This window comes from Phyllobates terribilis, unplaced genomic scaffold (assembly GCF_046119375.1).
Source record: "Phyllobates terribilis strain yellow unplaced genomic scaffold, ASM4611937v1 Scaffold_3__8_contigs__length_932513732, whole genome shotgun sequence".
Lineage (NCBI taxonomy): Eukaryota > Metazoa > Chordata > Amphibia > Anura > Dendrobatidae > Phyllobates > Phyllobates terribilis.
The window spans coordinates 702,822,247-702,842,527 of NW_027362763.1; the positions used below are offsets into that span (position 1 = coordinate 702,822,247).

General features: G+C 41.5%; 1 protein-coding gene across 2 annotated transcripts in view; it reads left to right on the forward strand.

The window, feature by feature from the left end:
- PTPN14 (protein tyrosine phosphatase non-receptor type 14) overlaps window positions 1-20,281 on the forward strand; it is a 93,415-nt gene that overhangs the window by 62,802 nt on the left and 10,332 nt on the right. The window contains exons 7-17 of one of the 2 annotated variants that reach the window (XM_073671958.1): window positions 487-574; window positions 4,093-4,181; window positions 5,189-5,276; window positions 7,031-7,113; window positions 8,402-8,459; window positions 10,086-10,152; window positions 12,569-14,043; window positions 14,983-15,120; window positions 16,444-16,662; window positions 17,237-17,365; window positions 19,019-19,543. In XM_073671958.1, the coding sequence (XP_073528059.1) occupies window positions 487-574; window positions 4,093-4,181; window positions 5,189-5,276; window positions 7,031-7,113; window positions 8,402-8,459; window positions 10,086-10,152; window positions 12,569-14,043; window positions 14,983-15,120; window positions 16,444-16,662; window positions 17,237-17,365; window positions 19,019-19,390 (2,806 nt within the window). In that variant the 3' untranslated portion in view covers window positions 19,391-19,543. Of the gene's footprint in view, window positions 1-486; window positions 575-4,092; window positions 4,182-5,188; window positions 5,277-7,030; window positions 7,114-8,401; window positions 8,460-10,085; window positions 10,153-12,568; window positions 14,044-14,982; window positions 15,121-16,443; window positions 16,663-17,236; window positions 17,366-19,018; window positions 19,544-20,281 lie in introns of those variants that run through there. The other variant, XM_073671957.1, reaches the window with a different exon arrangement.

The window sequence follows — 20,281 nt, forward strand, 5'->3', positions numbered from 1 at the left end:
TATGGAATTCATAAAAATATTTTTAATTCCTTATTAAAGTACAATCTAAGCTACACACATTGGTAACTGTGTGCTAGCTACTGGCTGTTAAACAGCCGATGTCAGAGGGAAGAATGATGGGGCATGTTTTATTGCGGCATGCCCAATCCTTTGTTTCAGAGGGAGGTAAGCAGCTGTTGGTGGAGTCTTCAGCGTCTTATTCTCCTTGTCCACTGCACAATAAATGCAGATGATATAGATATTGTAAGCTGTACCATTATTCTTAAAGGGAACCTAGCCTTTTTTTTTTTTTGTTCTAAAAATAACAATTGCATAACATTAGAGATGAGCGAGTCTCCATCTGCCCTTCGTTCTGCTGGTAAGATCTGTTAATCTATTCATCTGTTGTCAGGAGAATATAACATTAATGTGACCATAATAAAATGACTGTCAGGTTTTTATTCCACTGTCTTCAGCTCATGAGCGGCCTCTATCTGTATATTGTAGTGGGATGCCACCGGAAGAAGCAGAAATTCAGTATATAAAAGAAGTGGAACATTTGGACGGATACGGGCAGGAGTGTTTCCATGTAAAGGTATTCATACTGGAAAAATGAGCACTTGACTCGCTACTGACACCTGTCAGTCATTAGTTTTATTGCACATAGTGAAAATTTTGGAAATGAGGTGTGATAGATATATATATATATATATATATATATATATATATATATATATATATATATATATATATATATATATATATATATATATATATATATATATATATATATATATATATATATATATATATATATATATATATATACACATACACTCAGTACAGACCAAAAGTTTGGACACACCTTCTCATTTAAAGATTTTTCTGTATTTTCATGACTGTGAAAATTGTACATTCACACTGAAGGCATCAAAACTATGAATTAACACATGTGGAATTATATACTTAACAAAAAAGTGTGAAACAACTGAAAATATGTCTTATATTCTAGGTTCTTCAAAGTAGCCACCTTTTGCTTTGATGACTGCTTTGCACACTCTTGGCATTCTCTTGATGAGCTTCAAGAGGTAGTCACCGGAAATGGTCTTCCAACAATCTTGAAGGAGTTCCCAGAAATGCTTAGCACTTGTTGGCCCTTTTGCCTTCACTCTGCGGTCCAGCTCACCCCAAACCATCTCGATTGGGTTCAGGTCTGGTGACTGTGGAGGCCAGGTCATCTGACGTAGCACCCCATCACTCTCCTTCTTGGTCAAATAGCCCTTACACAGCCTGGAGGTGTGTTTGGGGTCATTGTCCTGTTGAAAAATAAATGATGGTCCAACTAAACGCAAACCGAATGGAATAGCATGCCGCTGTAAGATGCTGTGGTAGCCATGCTGGTTCAGTATGCCTTCAATTTTGAATAAATCCCCAACAGTGTCATCAGCAAAGCACCCCCACACCATCACACCTCCTCCTCCATGCTTCATGGTGGGAACCAGGCATGTAGAGTCCATCCGTTCACCTTTTCTGCATCGCAAAAAGACACGGTGGTTTGAACCGAAGATCTCAAATTTGGACTCATCAGACCAAAGCACAGATTTCCACTGGTCTAATGTCCATTCCTTGTGTTCTTTAGCCCAAACAAGTCTCTTCTGCTTGTTGCCTGTCCTTAGCAGTGGTTTCCTAGCAGCTATTTTACCATGAAGGCCTGCTGCACAAAGTCTCGTCTTAACAGTTGTTGTAGAGATGTGTCTGCTGCTAGAACTCTGTGTGGCATTGACCTGGTCTCTAATCTGAGCTGCTGTTAACCTGCGATTTCTGAGGCTGGTGACTCGGATAAACTTATCCTCAGAAGCAGAGGTGACTCTTGGTCTTCTTTTCCTGGGGCGGTCCAGATGTGAGCCAGTTTCTTTGTAGCGCTTGATGGTTTTTGCAACTGCACTTGGGGACACTTTCAAAGTTTTTCCCAATTTTTTTGGACTGACTGACCTTCATTTCTTAAAGTAATGATGGCCACTTGTTTTTCTTTACTTAGCTGCTTTTTTCTTGCCATAATACAAATTCTAACAGTCTATTCAGTAGGACCATCAGCTGTGTATCCACCAGACTTCTGCACAACACAACTGATGGTCCCAACGCCATTTATAAGGCAAGAAATCCCACTTATTAAACCTGACAAGGCACACCTGTGAAGTGAAAACCATTTCCGGTGACTACCTCTTGAAGCTCATCAAGAGAATGCCAAGAGTGTGCAAAGCAGTCATCAAAGCAAAAGGTGGCTACTTTGAAGAACCTAGAATATAAGACATATTTTCAGTTGTTTCACACTTTTTTGTTAAGTATATAATTCCACATGTGTTAATTCATAGTTTTGATGCCTTCAGTGTGAATGTACAATTTTCAGTCATGAAAATACAGAAAAATCTTTACATGAGGTGTGTCCAAACTTTTGGTCTGTACTGTATGTGTATGTATATTTTTTTGACAAATTAAATGGAATATTTTGCTACCACAGGTTGTAGTTTACAGTGTATAATCCTGAAATTTGGATTTTTTTTTTTTTTATAAATATCGGTCAACTTTGACTTCACTGTGGACGTTGTTACCTACTTATTAACCTCTGACCTGTCCTTGATGCAGAACCAATTACAATTTTAAACCTGTCAGGTCTGGGTTTGAAGTCAGATCAAGGTGCATGCTAGGTGTTGGCTGCAGGCTTACCTAGTGAGGAGGATTCTCTAAGGTCTGGGTGTGCAACATGGACCAAAAGTGATTGCACAGTGAACAGGACTTACCGGATGTAACGTGGATCAGCAGGATATGCTGGACGGCAGGCAGACAAGCGAAGTAGGAAACTCCAGAAGAAATAGTCAGGAGTGTACAATGACTTTGTAAAGAACTGTATAATCTGTTCAGGACTTGCAGCAAGCAAATGGTTAAAGACAGTTGTCTCCGATCAGCAGACAGATGATCTTTGGCAAGGAAGTAGACAGCAGCGATGAACAGGCAAACTAATTGCTTGCAGTATAGAGACACTCGGTGCAGCAGCTTTTGTAGTGTGGACAACACCAGAGAAGAGTCTGTAATGCTTACAGCAGATGAATGGTTAATCAGCAGGTCTGGGTCAAAAAGTAAATGTAGATGGTAGTGGAGAAAAAAAAAGTTTGAGCTGAGAAACCTCTTTGAGGCAAAACTCTAAAGCACATGGTAACTGAATACAAGGGTTACTGAATTCTCTGACAAACACAGCTGTCGGAGTCAGCCTTAAAAGGCCTTGAGTTATGATGGGAGTTCATTGGGCTACTTATAAACCCTGATGTGTACTACATCAAAGAAAGTCATCCATAACAGAATGGAGCAAAGCCTGGCACTGGAGCTGAGACAAGTGAATAACACATACAACACCTGGAGTGTCTTGTGCACACATTAGTTTTTTCTACATGAGAGCTTGGGGGATGCTGTATCGACCCTGCATCTTTACGTTAGTAGTCACACATGACAACGATATGTTATGATTTATCCATTATATTAAACTTGTGCTACATTTTTGGCTAATGGATAAGCTGAGCGTTTGATGCCAGCTTTTACACCGCATGACACCCTCTTCTCCCCTGATGATTAGCTGAGGCAATGAAACGCGTTGGGAGCGGTGTGCTGTGAGTTGCTGGAGGCTGAATAAGGTTTTGGATGCCCCATCACATGGAGCTGTCTTAAAGCCAGTGAGCAAGAACCAACATTCTATCCGGTGAGGTCGTTCCATTAACATATTTATAGGTGTTTAAAGGCTCACCATCAATTGTGTAAATGTATTAAGGTTCTTGTGGGCTGAGACACGATACGTTTGAGACACTGTCTTGAGAGCTCCGTTACTATTTTCCCGCCATTTTCTGTGTGATGTTACAGGTAGACTATGTTGTTATCACATATGGTTATATTCCTGGACATAATGAGCTATTGATTGTTAGGGTCACTCACTATCACAGACAGGCTTATACTCGTTTTTAGGTCCTTTGGACTTGTGTATTACTTTTTTATTCAGTTGTAATAAATGTTAAGTTTTAACTCTTTGTAGTACTACACTCGCTTTAAATATACATTTTTGGCTTGTAGGACAGTCACAGCCATGACGTCAACCTCTGGATTTTCTTCATGGGGATCTTTACTGGAGACAGTCTTGGAAAAGCCACAGCCTCTTACAGGTAAGTGAATAATCAGTAAAGCTGTAGCGGGCATAACCAGGCTGTGGAGCGCAGAAGTAGCGGGCATGACCAGGCCGCAGAGCATAGAAAACTCTTATGGTAGGTTGTTATATTCCCATGCAGTTTGTGCTTGCATCCAAAAATCGCATTGCAAAGAAAAAACTTGGCTTGCCGGTAAAACTCGTTGAAATTCTACAACCATTAGAGGTTCCCAACTGCACGACAAAAACAACAGCAAAACCGCGAAGTGTGACCATACCCCAAAAACTGTTGTACTTGATCTAGAAGGTTCACATTACGCCTCTGATAATTATTCTAGTTACTTACTCATCCCCACCCTGAAGGCACATTTTTCCTGCTCCTCCCAGAGGTCACATACAGCCTATATCCGTTTTTCTATATTGCGGATGAGTGCATTGCTCATCAGGCGCCTTTGTGCATCATATGGGATAACATACACCCAAGAGTAAAGTGGTCCTCTCTCATATATGGTCTCATTTCCGGTGAGGGACGCATTATGTCTTGCTGGCACAAGCATTACTGTCTCTTCCACAATGCATCTCTCGCCGAGGTCTGGTGGATCCATCCCATCCAGCCCCCTGTGTGACCACGTAAACTAATATTAGCAAGCATTGTGCAGATGGACCGTGTAATAAGTTCCCAGGGAACGATATCCCGGCGTGTTGAGCGTGTCGGGGCCCGGCGGGCTGTAGGAGAAGCATACCCTGACCAGTCCTTTATCTGCATGCAGGCTAGAACATGGGTATTTTTTCTCTTAATCTCACCACTAGCAAGTGGATGAATAGAGCGCTTCTATGTCCTGACATGGTCGGCTAGAGATATGTTTCAGCCACGCAGAGATGAATGGCTCTTGAAAGCATCCTAATGGTAATCTGTCCCGCGAGCCCTGCCAAGCTGGAGGCTGGACGGGCAGAGATATCGCTGGCGTGACTGCGGAATGTCGGAATGCGAGTCTTGGCAGAGCTAACCTGAGATCTTGTCTCCAGGTGGAATGACATTGGGAATATCACACACAACAAGTCTGCAATTGTACTGGAGCTGAACAGAAAGGAAGAGAGCGTCTTTTTTCACACGGTACGTGAGTAATCTCCTTTCACCACCCACCCTCCCCCCATAATGAACATTGCAAAACAATAGATTCACTATCCAAACTTTATAATACTTGGTATTATTACAAGCTATTTACTACACTTTCACTTCACACACCCAACTTTAAAGGTTATGTCCGTTCTTGAGCAATATTTGCAGGTTAAATGAATTAACTCTGAGCTGCACTCACTATTCTGCTTGGTGCAGTCATTACTGATCCTGTACTGATCCTGAGTTACATCCTGTATTATATTCCAGAGCTGCACTCACTATTCTGCTGGTGCAGTCACTGTATACATATATTACATTACTGATCATGAGTTACATCCTGTATTATACCCCAGAGCTGCACTCACTATTCTGCTGGTGGAGTCACTGTGTACATACATTACATTACTGATCCGGAGTTACATCCTGTATTATACCCCAGAGCTGCACTCACTATTCTGCTGGTGCAGTCACTGTGTACATACATTACAATACTGATCCTGAGTTACATCCTGTATTATACCCCAGAGCTGCACTCACTATTCTGCTGGTGCAGTCACTGTGTACATACATTACCATACTGATCCTGTACTGATCCTGAGTTACATCCTGTATTATACTCCAGAGCTGCACTCACTATTCTGCCAGTGCAGTCACTTTTTACTTTACAGTATTTATCAACGGTTGAAGCCCATGAGCTGCAATCGGGATTCTGCTGGTAATTGTAAACAGTCAACCCGTCTTAAAAAGACACTCCCCTAGTAGCTTATCAGCCTCTGATTACTCTGTTCTATATATATTTTATATTTTTGGGGTTCCTATGCATTAAGAGATGACATGCTAATCATGCCAGGCATTAAAGTAATCATGTTATTTTCCAGTTTTCCCAGAAGTCTTGGAAATACATCCATATTGTTAAACACCGTTTTATCCACTCATGATCCTTTTTTCGTTGTCTGTGTAAATCGCATTTCGAGTGGATAATCAGGCAGCTCAGGATGAACACTTGTAGTCCATTTCCAAAAGAGTTGTGCAATTATACTTGGAGGCCATGGGCATCTTTGACGCGGAAAATGATTTTTCTTTCATACTGGTGTATATTAGTGGTTGGTATTAGCTAATACAATTGCAAGCAATTGGTCTGCAATTTTCATTCCTTCATTCCCTTTCCGATCCCTTTTTTGTTTGCAGCCTGATCCAGTTTTCAGATTTTTCTCTTGTAAGGATTTTCCTCCCAGTAATATAGGCTGGATGTGAGATCTCGGTGTATCTAGGGTGTAGATGTCTTTATTAGCTTACATATAACAGCTTCTATCCTGCACCTACTGTCTTCGCATGCGTTCCTCATTCTTTGTAGCCTGTTTTTGTGCCCTCCGAGACTGGAGATGGTTTCCTCCCTCACAATTTTATATCTGTTAACATAAACAGTGGGCAGCTTTAAAATGTAGTAAGTTGAATCGCTCCTATTCTTTTCAGAACGATCTGTATATATGTGTGCAGTGAGCTCCCCCTAGTGGTGGCAGTAAAAAATCCAGACTATTTTTTTTTTCCGTCAAGTCAATCTTGTCTGATCAGCCGGAATTTGTAAGAGCCTTTTACTTGGATATCATTATTGGAGTCCTACTAAACAGAGCCTACAGGTCCTATAAAAATAGTTTTTATTTTTCGGCCCTCGCTGGGTGTAATTTATTTGGATTTCATGATGTTCCTTCAGCTTGCATGTGATGTGACTGTTTATTGCATTTCAACAGGATGACATTGAAAACAGCAAATATATATCCCGGCTCTTTGCTGCTCGGATGAAATTCTACAAAGACCACAAAATTGGCACTGAGTAAGTGATCGCCGGGATATTACAATGATTTTTAACATCTGATCTGTTTAGGACCGATCATCAATCAGATCTAATGGGTTATTTGTGAATCCTTACATAAGAAATAGACCTAGTAGAAAGGGGTTGACCCTAAAGTCTCCTCCAAATGTGGTCGTCAACTTCTGGACTTTCGAGGCTCGTTGTGGTGTCAGTCCTCTTAAAGTATGGTAACAATGCCCCTTAAAGAACTAATGCCCCTTATTTCCCTCTTGCAGAGTAATAATGCCCCATTTAAAAAGCAATAAGGTGCTCTACAGCCTTTGGAAAAAAATGTCACCCTTATACCTTCTCACCCCCCTTATACTCCTCCCTAATTCCAATCCCCTGACCTCCCCATCCTCTTTGTATGCAGCGGGCTGGCGACGGCGACATAAGTGATGTCATTGTGCCGCTTGCGTTGGAACATCAGCACCTTTTGTAGGAAAAAAACATTGAGGAGTAAGGAGTCTTTGGCTCCCTGCTCCATTACGGGATCCAATTGCATCAACGCCATAATTTACACTGATACAAGTCAAAGCGATGCTCGCCAAAAAGTTAGGGCGCTGGAAAAGAAGTCGAAGCAAGTGCCCTGGATCTTTGGGACTAGCGACATCCCTGATTTTTTATTGGTTATTTTTTATTTCACCTGCTTGTTTTGCTTTTAATTTTTTGTTGTAGAAAGTTACTTTTTGTCTAAATTTACAGCAATTACTGTTCACCTTGCATTGTGCCAAAAATTTTGCTCCATAATTTTTGGACATCGAGTGGACGACTCATGCTTTGTACTCTACCGCGTGAAGCCTTGCACACTACCTCGTTGAGTTAGGCACAAAGTTGTGTGTGTGTGTGTGTGTGTATAGATATATCTCTCTAGATAGATAGATATCTCTCTATCTATATATCTCTCTATCGAGAGCGAGAGATGGATACATATTAAAAAAAACTACAAAAAAACTTAGAAAAGTGTTACAAAGCGTGTGGGATAATTTTTGGACACATTTAGATTAGTAATTTTTTTTTTTTTTTTAGTTTAGGAAGCAAAGATATGGAGAGCTGTGGAGGCTCCTTACAATGTGGAAAATGCAGACCAAAGATGTTAATTATTTTTTATTTTTAACCATTTGTTCCCTAAAAAGATGGCTAAAAATGCTCTGCAATGTAAAGACCCATCAAGTGTCTCCCCATACCTCCGCTTCCTAAACATTTGTAATTGTGCTAATGGAAATGAAGGATTTATTTATTGAAGCTTTTTTTTTTTCTGTTTTAACAGCGTGCACAATACACCACCCACAGTGCGGAGACACTCCACGTGGGGAAGATCCTCCATGGTATGTGACTGCTGAAGGGAGAAAACTGACAAACTGTGAAAGGGGGTTAAGGAGGACCCCATTATCACTTCTGACATGTCCGTTTTATTAAACTCTTATAATAAATGATGCTCCAAAATTATTATTTCATAGAACCCTGCATGGTCTGATTCCTCTATTACCCCTCCTAGGAAATTGGGCGTTACTATTTTCTTTACAGTCAGCTCTGATTGGACTCTTGTCAATGCAGTCTTATCATTTGTTAATTTATTGACAATTTATACAGGAGGAATAACAGAGGAACAGCACAGTGCAGAGATCGAAGGAAAAAGTCATTTCTTGGGGAAGACCATTATTTACTAACAGACCTGTCCATGTCCACTCTAAGATATGGGAGTAGAAGCGTTTTTTTTTTTTTTTTTTTTCTCCTTGGTTCTGTTGGGAGAGGTTTATGCTACATGTGGGCCTCTAGTGGTGGTACTAAGATTAACAGCCTGTCAATGGTTTTGGTAATACAGTACAGACCATCATAGCAAAAGGTGGCTACTTTGAAGAACTTAGAATATAAGACATATTTTCAGTTGTTTCACACTTTTTTGTTAAGTATATAATTCCACATGTGTTAATTCATAGTTTTGATGCCTTCAGTGTGAATATACAATTTTCATAGTCATGAAAATACAGAAATTTCTTTAAATGAGAAGGTGTGTCCAAACTTTTGGTCTGTACTGTATGTCCCAATAATGTATTGTGTTTTGTTTTTTTTTGCAAGAAATTGGGGTCCTTTTTTAAAAAGGTTAGCAAAAGTCCAAACGCGCCAGATGATGTACCACTTTGTTTTTATCTGGAATGTGTATATGGATATAATCAAGATTTTACAACTATTGTTGCTGGACAATTTATTTGTATCCTCTAGAAAAGTTTTACACTTCAGGAACAATTTTTTTTTTTTAAATTTTTTTAAATCTTGGGCATGGATTTGCAGCTTGTGGCTAAAAATTAATTTTTGTAGTTCTGTTTCATTAAACATTTTTTGCACCAATGACTTTTATAGGCTCTTTGTTTTTCTACACATTTAACCTTAAATCTGCTCCGAGGAGCCAAAAAAGGCAGATTAGTTACAAACTCTCTCATTGAATTCTCACAATGAGCTCACTTATAGCTTCTCATTTAACTCATTCTGTAGCCAGCAATTAAACCGTGCAACACAGAGGCTACAGAAGCCAAAATGTGCAACACTTTTTATGAAACCCGACAACAAATATTATTTTTAGCTTGTATAAGTAAGAAAAAAATACTAGTATTTGGTTAGGGGTGGACACATCTGTACACTACTTCTTTTAGATGTGGCTGTTGAGTTTCACGTACAATATATATTATATTATATTTTTTGTCCAGTATTACTCACTTGGGACCACAGCTTTTAGGGGTAATATATACTGTATTTGTAGAAGCGCCGTAGCTGGAGACATGTAAACTATTGCTTTTCTCTGGGAACCTTTTTGGGATGGTTCATGATCATCAATTCATGTCATTCTAAAGGGGAGACATGCGTCAACTCGGGATGTTGAAATGGTCCATGTTGTGAAAAATGTAGAATTTTCAGGAAATTAAAATAATTTTCTTACCTCTTTCCTTTCCAATCAGTCGAGGCCACAGTCAGCTGTATTGGCTCCGAGGCATATGTCTGGTAACGAGGCTTTCATATCTGAAGGTAAGCTCAGTCTGGGTCATTTATCATTACTTGAATTGAAATTGCAGACCCTTTATATATTTTTTACCATTTTAAAATGGAGCTCTATACAAGAAAGGGTTGTGCTTGGTGGTTTAGCCTCAGATCTATTAATAATAATAATTTAATAATATTATTATTATTATTATGATGCCATTGATTCCATGGTGCTGTACATGAGAAGAGGTTACATACCAAATACAGATATCACTTACAGTAACAAACAATGATAGATGGGTACAGTGGGAAGAGGACCATGCCCTTGCAGGCTTACATTCTACAGGATGATGGGGAAGGAGACAGTAAGTTGTGGGGGTCGCAGTAGCTCCGGTGTTGAGGAGGCAGCGGGGTCATGGCAGGCTGTAAGCTTGTTTGAAGAGATGGGTTTTCAGGCTCCGTCTGACGGATCCAAAAGTGGCAGAGAATCGGACATGTTGGGGCACAGAATTCCAGAGGATGGGGGATGTTCGGGAGAAATCTTGGAGGCGATTGGGTGAGGAACGGATAAGTGTGGAGGAGAGAAGGAGATCTTGGGAGGACCAGAGATTACGTGAGGGAATATATCCATAGATTAGTTCAGAGCTGAACGGAGGAGAGAGGTTATGGATGGCTTTGTAGGTCAGTGTTAGTAGTTTGAACTGGATACGCTGGGCAATTGGGAGCCAGTGAAGGGATCCGCAGAGGGGGGAAGCAGAGGAGTAACGAGGAGAGAGATGAATTAGTCGGGCAACAGAGTTAAGGATGGACTGGAGGGGCGCGAGAGTGTTAGCAGGGAGGCCACAGAGGAGGATGTTGCAGTAGTCGAGGCGGGAGATGATGAGGGCATGCACAAGCAGTTTAGTAGATTGAGGGTTGAGGAAAGGACAGATTCTGGAAATATTTTTGAGCTGGAGGCGACAGGAGGTGGCGAGAGCTTGGATGTGCGGTTTGAAGGACAGAGGAGTGTCAAGGGTTACTCTGAGGCAGTGTATGTCTGGTACGGGGGAAAGTGTGATGTCCTTTATTATGATAGATCAGGTAGGGAAGATATGCAAGATGGGGGAAAGATGAGGAGTTCAGTTTTGTCCACATTGAGCTTGAGGAAGTGGGAGGAGAAGGAGGATATGGCTGCTAGACATGCTGGGATTCAGGACAGCAGAGAGGTGACGTCTGGGCCAGAGAGGTAGATCTGAGTGTCTTCCGCATATAGGTGATACTGGAAGCCATGTTTATTGAGCTGTCCCATGCTAAGGGGATAGATGGAGAAGAGTAGGGGTTCTAGGACAGAGCCTTGACGGACTCCAAAAGAGAGAGGGCAGGATGGGGAGGTAGTGTGGGAGTGGGAGACGCTGAATGTGCGGATAGAAAGGTATGAGGAGATCCAGGATAGGGAAAGGTTTTTGACGCGAAAGGAAGAGAGGATCTGTAGTAGGAGGCAGTGATCAACTGTGTCAAAGGCATACAGTCTCCTTAAATGAGTCACACCCAGCCCTTGTTAAAAAGGATATGGACATCTACAAGGGCTATGTTAGTATTTGGCTTTTTAATACATATTATTCTGTTTTTGCATTATTATTATTATTATTATTATTATTATTATTATTTAAAAATAAGTAAATTAAATAAAATATTTTTTAATTTATTACTACATTAATTAAAATTACAATAAAATAGTATTGTATTTTTATTATAGATAAACAGAAGACTGACATTATCAATAATAAAAATAGTTTTATACTATTGTAGTAATAATATTTTTATTAATGTAGTAATTAAAATGAATTACGGTGTATATTTTAATTGATTTTACTTATTTTTTATTAAAATGTTGCAAATTTTTAAGTGGGATCCACATTTAAAATTGATTTTTAGCTTTAAACTATATTCATTTTTTAAATTGTCCTTAGAGGTGTCCATATCCTTCAAGACATGGGGCATCATAGGGATGGGGACTTCTGCTCTGGACCCCCTCTATAAGCTTTGTGTAGAGCTGCTTCTGTAATTACATAGCCACCTCAGGAAAAACAAATGGCTTCATGGAGAGGTCCTGGCAATAACCGCTGATCTTCCATTGTTATACTTGTAGAATTGCGTCCGACCACCAAGGCCAGTTCATTCTATGAAGCGGTTGTCCTCGTGGGATAACCTTTTTATATAAATATTTAACTTTTTTTTTTTTTTACGTCGGTGGGTGCTACAATACGATTGACAGTTCTCCCTTTAGGTCCCTTGTACCTTACTACTCTTCTCATTGATGAGATCCATCTTGAGCCCTTGTTACCTACAGAAGGCACAGACCTTTTTTCCTCCTGGAGGACCAATTTCCTCAATTCTTTGAGTGACTGCTTCATTTAATTTCAGATTATTTAATATTCCTGGGTATTTTAGCTATTAATGGTAATATTATGTTCCCTTCTAGAGAGCATCTTGCACATGGGCGAGGATACATATACCTTCCGATCACAGAACAGCCTGGACAGATACTTAGATTATACAATCCTGAACGGCACTGTGCCGAATGGTAGCGTGTCAAGCGCTCAAAGTATGACCTCTCTGAACCATTCCCAGAACTTCATCCAGGCGTCTCCCATGTCCTCCAACCTCAGCATCACCGGCAACGACATCATGAGATCGGACTATATCCCTAAATACAGACACAGCGCTATCATTGTACCTTCCTACCGGCAGACCCCGGACTATGAGACTGTAATGAGACAGATGAACCGAAGTCTTCACCCACCGGACTGCCAGAGCCAGTCTTTACGGAGCCTCAATATTGGAAATGCACATGCCTACAGGCATCGGGAGAACCTGGTGTACAGTCAGCCTGAAATTCAGGACCGGCCTCCGTACGTGATGTCTCAGCCTCCTTATGCTACTCAGTCCCATTTTGGTAACAAACAAGTCAACCAATCTGAGCAAATGCCGCCAGGTCAGGCGACCACAAATTCCAAGTCGATTGCCCACACGGTCAGCACTCCAGAGTTGGCCAACGTGGCCCCACACACTCTTAACGCTGCACATATGCTTAGGAACCTTTTGTCTAGGCCTCCGCCACCTTACCCGCCGCCCCGACCTGCCAGCAGCACTCCAGACTTGGCAAGTCATAGGCAAAAACGCGTCAGCAATAGTAGTCCTGATCTCATAGCCAGAAAAGTTCAACAGTCTGTAAAAACGTTCCAAGAAGATAGCTCTCCTGTCGTTCGCCAGTCCCTTCAGGAGGTTAGTGAACCACTAAAACCCCATAAACACCATGCGGCGATCAACAAGCGGCACAGTTTGGAACTTATGAGTTACATGGTCCGCGGGATGGAAGCCATGGCCTTAAAATCACTTGCTGCTCCATTGCCGAGGAGGAATACCTTAAGAGAACAGATGCCCTCTGAGGAAGCCATGCAAAAGGCTCACGAGGTCCAGCAGCTTCCAATGTACCACCACAAGAAGACCATTTCAGATGCCACCATGTTGATCCACAGTAGTGAGAGTGAGGAGGAGGAAGAGACCCACCAACCTGTGCCCCACACTTCATTTATGCAAGGAGTGCCCTATAATGCCCAGTTGCACGCTGCACTGGCGCGCATACCAAACAAGCCACCGCCGGAGTATCCAGGACCAAGAAAAAGTGTCAGCAATGGAGCCTTGAGGCACGATTCATCCTGCATATCTGCTGCCATTGCCAGAGCCAAGGCCATGAGTTCCCGGCCATCCCAGACTCTCTGCATGTCAAGAAATGACCCAACACCTCTAAATGGAAGCTCCTTAGGACCTTCCATCTCAGAACCAGATCTCACCAGTGTAAAAGAAAGGGTCAAAAAAGAACCGGTGAAGGAAAGGCCGGTGTCCGAGATGTTTTCTACTGAGGATGCCATTGTGGAGCGGGAAATCTTAATGAGGGTTAGTGCAAATATGCATCCATTAAAATGGTAGATGAGTTTCTTGAAGATTTTCTACAACTTTTGTGTCTGAGTTCCTCATTATCTTTAAGATATTTGCTTGCTGTCGGTGAATGGGAACACTGTTGTTTACGTTCAGAAGTAGTTAATATGTACAGATCTAGTCCAGCTCTCAGCCGAGAAGTAGATACAATTGCATCCTGTCTAGACAATGCTCTGTGAGCTAAACGCAGCAGCTGCACAAATCTCCAGGCCCAAGTCCAGGCTATTTAGCTCACAGAGCATTGTCTAGATGGCCCAACGGTTTCTTTAAACCCTATTTTGGAGCTCGGTGTGAGTCCCAGAAGTGGGACCATCATGTATCTGACATTTATGGTGTGTCCTGTGGCACATACGTGTAAGATGAGAATGCCCCCTATAATGGCAGTTATAATCATCTACGAGCTAGGTGACTTTTGCGTTTTGTTGCCAATGGCGGGCTCTGAAATGCCATGTTAGAATGGAGCAGCAGCATGCAGAACCCTGGTTCATTCATTGACCACCGGAGAGAGACTCTCAGCTCTTTATGGCGACCCTTTAAATATTGAATGGGAGCGGTAGTGCGGATGCGCGACCCCCTGCTCCATTCTAACAGGGCATTTCCGAACTTCAGGATGGAGGGAGCTCCATCCTGTGGAATAACACTTTAAGAGCAAGTAATCTGAGCGCCCGTCAATCCTGAAGCCATTCCGGAGCTTTTTATACGATTAGCTTATTCAAACTGATCAGGAGAATGCAATAAACACGTCGGCTCTCGTTCACGTCCTTACGTCTGCTTTAGTCGTCAGCAGGCGTTTTTTTTTTCTCTCGCCGCGGCGTTGTTGGTTTTAAGATTAAATACATTCCAGTATTTTGCTGGCACGACTGACAAAGATGAAAACTTGTCTTGTCTTGCCAAAAGAATTTACAAAAGCAGGGGATGGCAGCCCTGGAGGCCCAGAAGAGACCCCTGATGTTGGCAGCGTTGAATGGACTCTCTGTTTCCAGAATTCCTGTGCCCGAGGACAGGCAGGATGACATTTTGCCAATGGACGAGAGGGTAAGATAACATTCTCTGCTGGTTTTTTTTTTTTGTTAGTATACGTAAATTCTGTTTTGAATTTAATTTCCTGTTACAATTTCTTAGGCCTCATTCATGTATATACTGCCCTTTCTTTCCTTTTTTTTTTTTTTCCTTTCTTTCCTTTTTTCTTTCTTTCTTTCCTTTTTTTGTTTTTTCTTTCTTTCCTTCTTCTTTCATCACAGCGCATATAAGCAAATGAGCGTCTGCTTGCTCAAATTGCGTAGTCGTGCTTTAGCAGTGTCGTAGTGCACCTTGCTCGTTATTCTTAAGTATGCTACATATCTATTTCACCATTTTTGGCTTTTCCGCTTATTGAGGTATAGGAAATGGGCCTGGTTTATGCCCAGATCCTTGTCCCTCAAAGCTTTAAAAGGAAAAAAAAAAACAAACTTAAAGGGGTTTTACACTATATTTTTAAAGTGCTCAGTGGGACATTACCAGACTGGAAGTGATGTCATGACCACCAGTGACTACTAGCTGCAGGGTCAGGTGGCTTGTGGTTAGGCCGTCATTGCATCTGTTCTGGCAGAGACTGTTGCAGTGCAGAGAAAGGTAAATTACAATCATAAAATATGCTCCATTTTTAGTATTTTTTTTACCCCAGGGTGTTCCACTAATTGTTCCACTAATCATTTTAAAAGTATAGCAGAAGACCCTTTTAATGGCCCCCTTAAAATATTAAAGCAAAGTGGAATGAACACACTGATTTTCAGCAAAACCTCCAGGTCTTTCATGGATATGTGTGTTAGAACTTAGAACTATCCTCCAATAGATGGTGTCGCGGGGGAAGATAGAAGCTTTTGACTACCATCTGGTATTGGCATAGCATCTTACGGTTTTCTCCCCGTTGAAAACATCTGCACGCTAGGCCGATACGAGCTTGCATAAGCATTCAGATTTTTGTCAAGTTCTCCAGGACTTTGACATTGATGGCCTCTCTTGAAGGAAGTCACCAGTGTTTGATCGATGGTATTCAACCTCTAAAACTCCCCAACTGTCAAGACAGAAAGCTGTCACATCTTGTATGACATCTGCACACAAAATGGTGATACGGCGCTCATAGGAGCGCAGCGATCCCCGTCTTTATGCCGATCGGTGAGTCATCGAGAGGTCCCAACTAGTAAAAATTGAGAGCCTATGTCAAATCCATCCACTATTTGAAAATCGTGGGTTATCCGGAGTGTGGAAAGGATTGGAAAACCTCATTAACGTCCCCAAAAGTGACCCTGGGACAACCAATATGTCTGCCTTTGTAGTTCCAAGCGGACCAGTCACTAATCCGCTATTATTTCCCTACAGGGTAAGACCTTACGAAGGAAACTAGATGAAGGGATGGTGTTCACAGAGTTTGAGCAAATTCCAAAGAGGAAGGTGGATGGTGTCTTCACCTCTGCATCCTCACCAGAAAACATAGAGCGCAATCGTGTCCTGGAGGATATTCCCTACGAAGAGAACAGGGTCCTGCTTGTACCAACCAATGAGAACCCAAATGGTTATATCAACGCCTCTGATATTAAGGTGACATACAGCTTTGTGGTTTCATGTTCGTTCTTTAGACTTTGTGGTTCTGCTACTGAGCTTTGAGAGGTCATCCACTGTAGACCATTTGTACTGCTACAAATTGCTGTAGGAGCAAAATACTTAGAAGAATGAACCCATTACAAAGACCCCAGCCACTTTCCCCTCAATGCTAAGCTATATGTCAGTAGTTGTTCAATGTCCCTGCAGTGCTACCACAAGGAGATGAAGCACCATGCTCATCCATACTAATGGGTAATCTGTGAATACAGGACCGGTCTTCCAGATTGAGACACTTTATAATCGCTCTTCACCCTGGACAATTTTGATTATCATTTATTGTCTGGAAGAAAGCACTTAACGACCTGTCACCCCCATAGGGGTGTTTGTGAAGCATAGACAGAAGTGTCCTCCATAGCAGGATGAGCTTTTTGTAGCCAGTCTCCACACTATGGTCGATCCCTTACCTTGTTAAATCAGATTTCCTTAATAGAGTATTTCAAAATTGATTTTCCAAGCCAGGCGTCAAGTGGGTCCTAATGCATGATCTTTATTATCTCCTTGTGTTATACAGGTGGTCGTGGGTGACAAAGAATGGCATTACATAGTAACCCAGGGCCCTTTGCCTCATACATTTCCTGACTTCTGGCAGATGGTGTGGGAACAGGCCATAAATGTGATTGCAATGGTGATGGCGGATGAGGTATGTATATTACAGAACCATCCATCTATATATTATCTAACTTAGTCTAGTGGAGTGTATCTAGACAACATTTTCAGGTTATGTTAGATGGCTGAATGAAAAAGATGTGTGACTGCAGGAAAAAAATAAGCAGGCTAAACATTCAAATGTATAACTGCAGGAAAAAGATGGGCAGGTGAAACATTCATGTACATGGCTGCAGGGAAAAGATAGGCAGGGCAAACATTTATAAATATGACTGCAGGAAAAAGTTAACCAAAGTGGGGCTCTGGGCAAAAGTTTATAGTGGGGCCCCAAATGCTAACATATTGCACCATCACACAGAAACCTTTATGTTGCACTTGGATGAGCTGAGGTCAGACCGTTCAATGAGCACGATCAACCACATTTAAGTCCTTCGGTGCTTGTTTTCCGGCCTCTTTACACCGGCCACAGAGTGATCATTAGTAGATCAGTCTGTCCCCATACAATATCATGTTATCAGCAGCACATTGCAGTTTACACCGGGCGATGTGCTGCTGAGAGCAATGATTTTTGTTCCAGCATAAACAAGCCAATCACACAATGAATGCGTAGCATTTTGCTTGTTCGTTGGGCCTTTGCCAACATGTTCACACCTATAAACTCTTGTCTATGCTGCCGAGGATGTGGATTATAGATATATAGAGAGAGAGGGAGGGATAGATATATACACACACACGCACACACACACATGCACGTGTATACACACGCACACGCATGCGAAAAAAAAAATATGTATGACTTCCTAAAGTATTCACCCCCTTGGCTTTTTACCCATTTTGTTACATTACATTAAATAGGTTTTGTAATCCGATTTGTGTTTTAATAGTCTAAGATGGTGAAGTGAGAAATATATAGAAATAAATTAAATTTATGGGATCAAATAACTAAAAAATTGGCATGTGCATAAGTATTCACCTCTTTTGCTATGACGCCCCTAAAAATTTCTGGTGCAAGCTATTCCCTTCATAATTCGCATGCTTAGTGACAGGACGTCGCCCTGTGTGCAATCTAAGTGTCACATGTCTGTCAGTATATACACTTTACCTTTCCTGAAAGGCCACAGAGGCTGCAACACCATTAAGCAAGAAGCACCACTAACCAAACAACACCATGAAGACCAAGGAGATCACCAAACAAGTCAGGAACAAACTTGTTGAGAAGTACAAGTCAGGGTTGGGTTTAAAAAAAAAAATCAAAAAAATAAAATATATAAAAAAAAAAAAAAAAAATCGTAATTTCTGATGATCCTCGGAGCACCATCAAATCCATTATTAAATCAAAAGAACATTGTACCATAGCATACCTTCCAAGAGAGGGCCGCCCACCAAAACTCTCAGCCCAGGCGAGGAGGGCATTAATCAGAGAAGCAGCACAGACCAAAGGTAGCCCCGAATGAGCTTGCAGAGCTCCCAAGCAGAGACTGGAGTATTTGTCCATACGACCACACTAAGCCATATACTCCATACAGGTGGCCTTTATGTAAGAGTGGGCAGAAAAAAGAAAGCCTTTACTTGCACACAAAAATTGTAAGGCTCGTTTGCCAAAAGACATGTGGGAGACTCCCCAAATATATGGAGGAAGGTGCTGTGGTCAGATGAGACCAAAATTTCTAACTTTTTCTCCACTTAGGTAAACGCTATGTCTGGCGTGAAACCAACACAGCTCATCATTCCAAGATCACCATCCCCACAGCGAAACATGGTGGTGGCAGCATCATGCTGTGGGGATGTTTTTCGGCAGCAGAGAAAGGGAAGATGGATGGTGCGAAATACAGGGATATTTTTGAGCAAAACCTGTTTGTCAGTGATTTTGAGACTAGGACGGAGGTTCGCCTTCCAACAAGACAATGACCCAATGCATACTGCTAAAGCATCACTCGAGTGGTTTAAGGGGAAACGTGTAAATGTTTTGGAGTGGCCGAGTCACAGCCCAGACCTTAATCCAATTGAGAATCTGTGGTCAGACGTGATGATTGCTGTTCACCAAAGGAAATTAACTTGAAGGAGCTGGTACAGTTTTGCCGTGAGGAATGGGCAAAAATCCCAGCGGCAAGATGTGGAAAGCTCATAGAGACTTATCCAAAGTGACTTGCAGCTGTAATTTCTGCAAAAGGAGGCTCTACAAAGTACTGAGGGGGTGAATAGTTATGCACACTGAAATTTTCAGTTATTTTGTCCTATTTGTTTGCCTCACAATAAAAAGAAAACCAAATGTTCTCAGCTGTAGACATGTTTTTTACATGAACTGATGCAAACCCTAAAAAAGCCAGCGAACTTCCAGGCTGTTAGTTAGCAAAACACAAAAAATGCTAAGGGGGTGAATACTTTTGCAAGCCACTGTATATACACAGAACACATGCATACAAAGTCTATATGTATGTATACATAAATGTATGAGAGAACGATATTATGGAGGAATGTATAAACAGACAGACACACAGTAGAATACTTACCAGTCTGTCTCTTTAGTTCTTCTAAAGTCCAGCAGGGTAGAGGACCTGTGGTGACATCACGGTCACATGACCGGTTGCATGACTGGTGATGTCACTACAGATCCTGAAGCAGAATCTAGGCAATTGCACAGTTTTCTCCCCCCTCCTCCAACACTGGTGACTGCAGAAAAGCAGATAGAAGAGGGGGAGGAGCCTAGGCTCTGAATAGAAGATCCATCACAAATATGAGGGCAAAGTATAAATTTTATTAAACAAATACACTTAGGGGTGAAAGACATACATGAAAGACACAGTGTCTTAAAATGGCGCGCACAGTGGAATAAAACACTCCATAAGGACCATAGTTAACATAGTATATATAGTCACCTATTATAACATTAGTATGCAGGTGCATTGATTATATATGTCATTTATAGGAGCTTAATAAAGAGATTGACCAT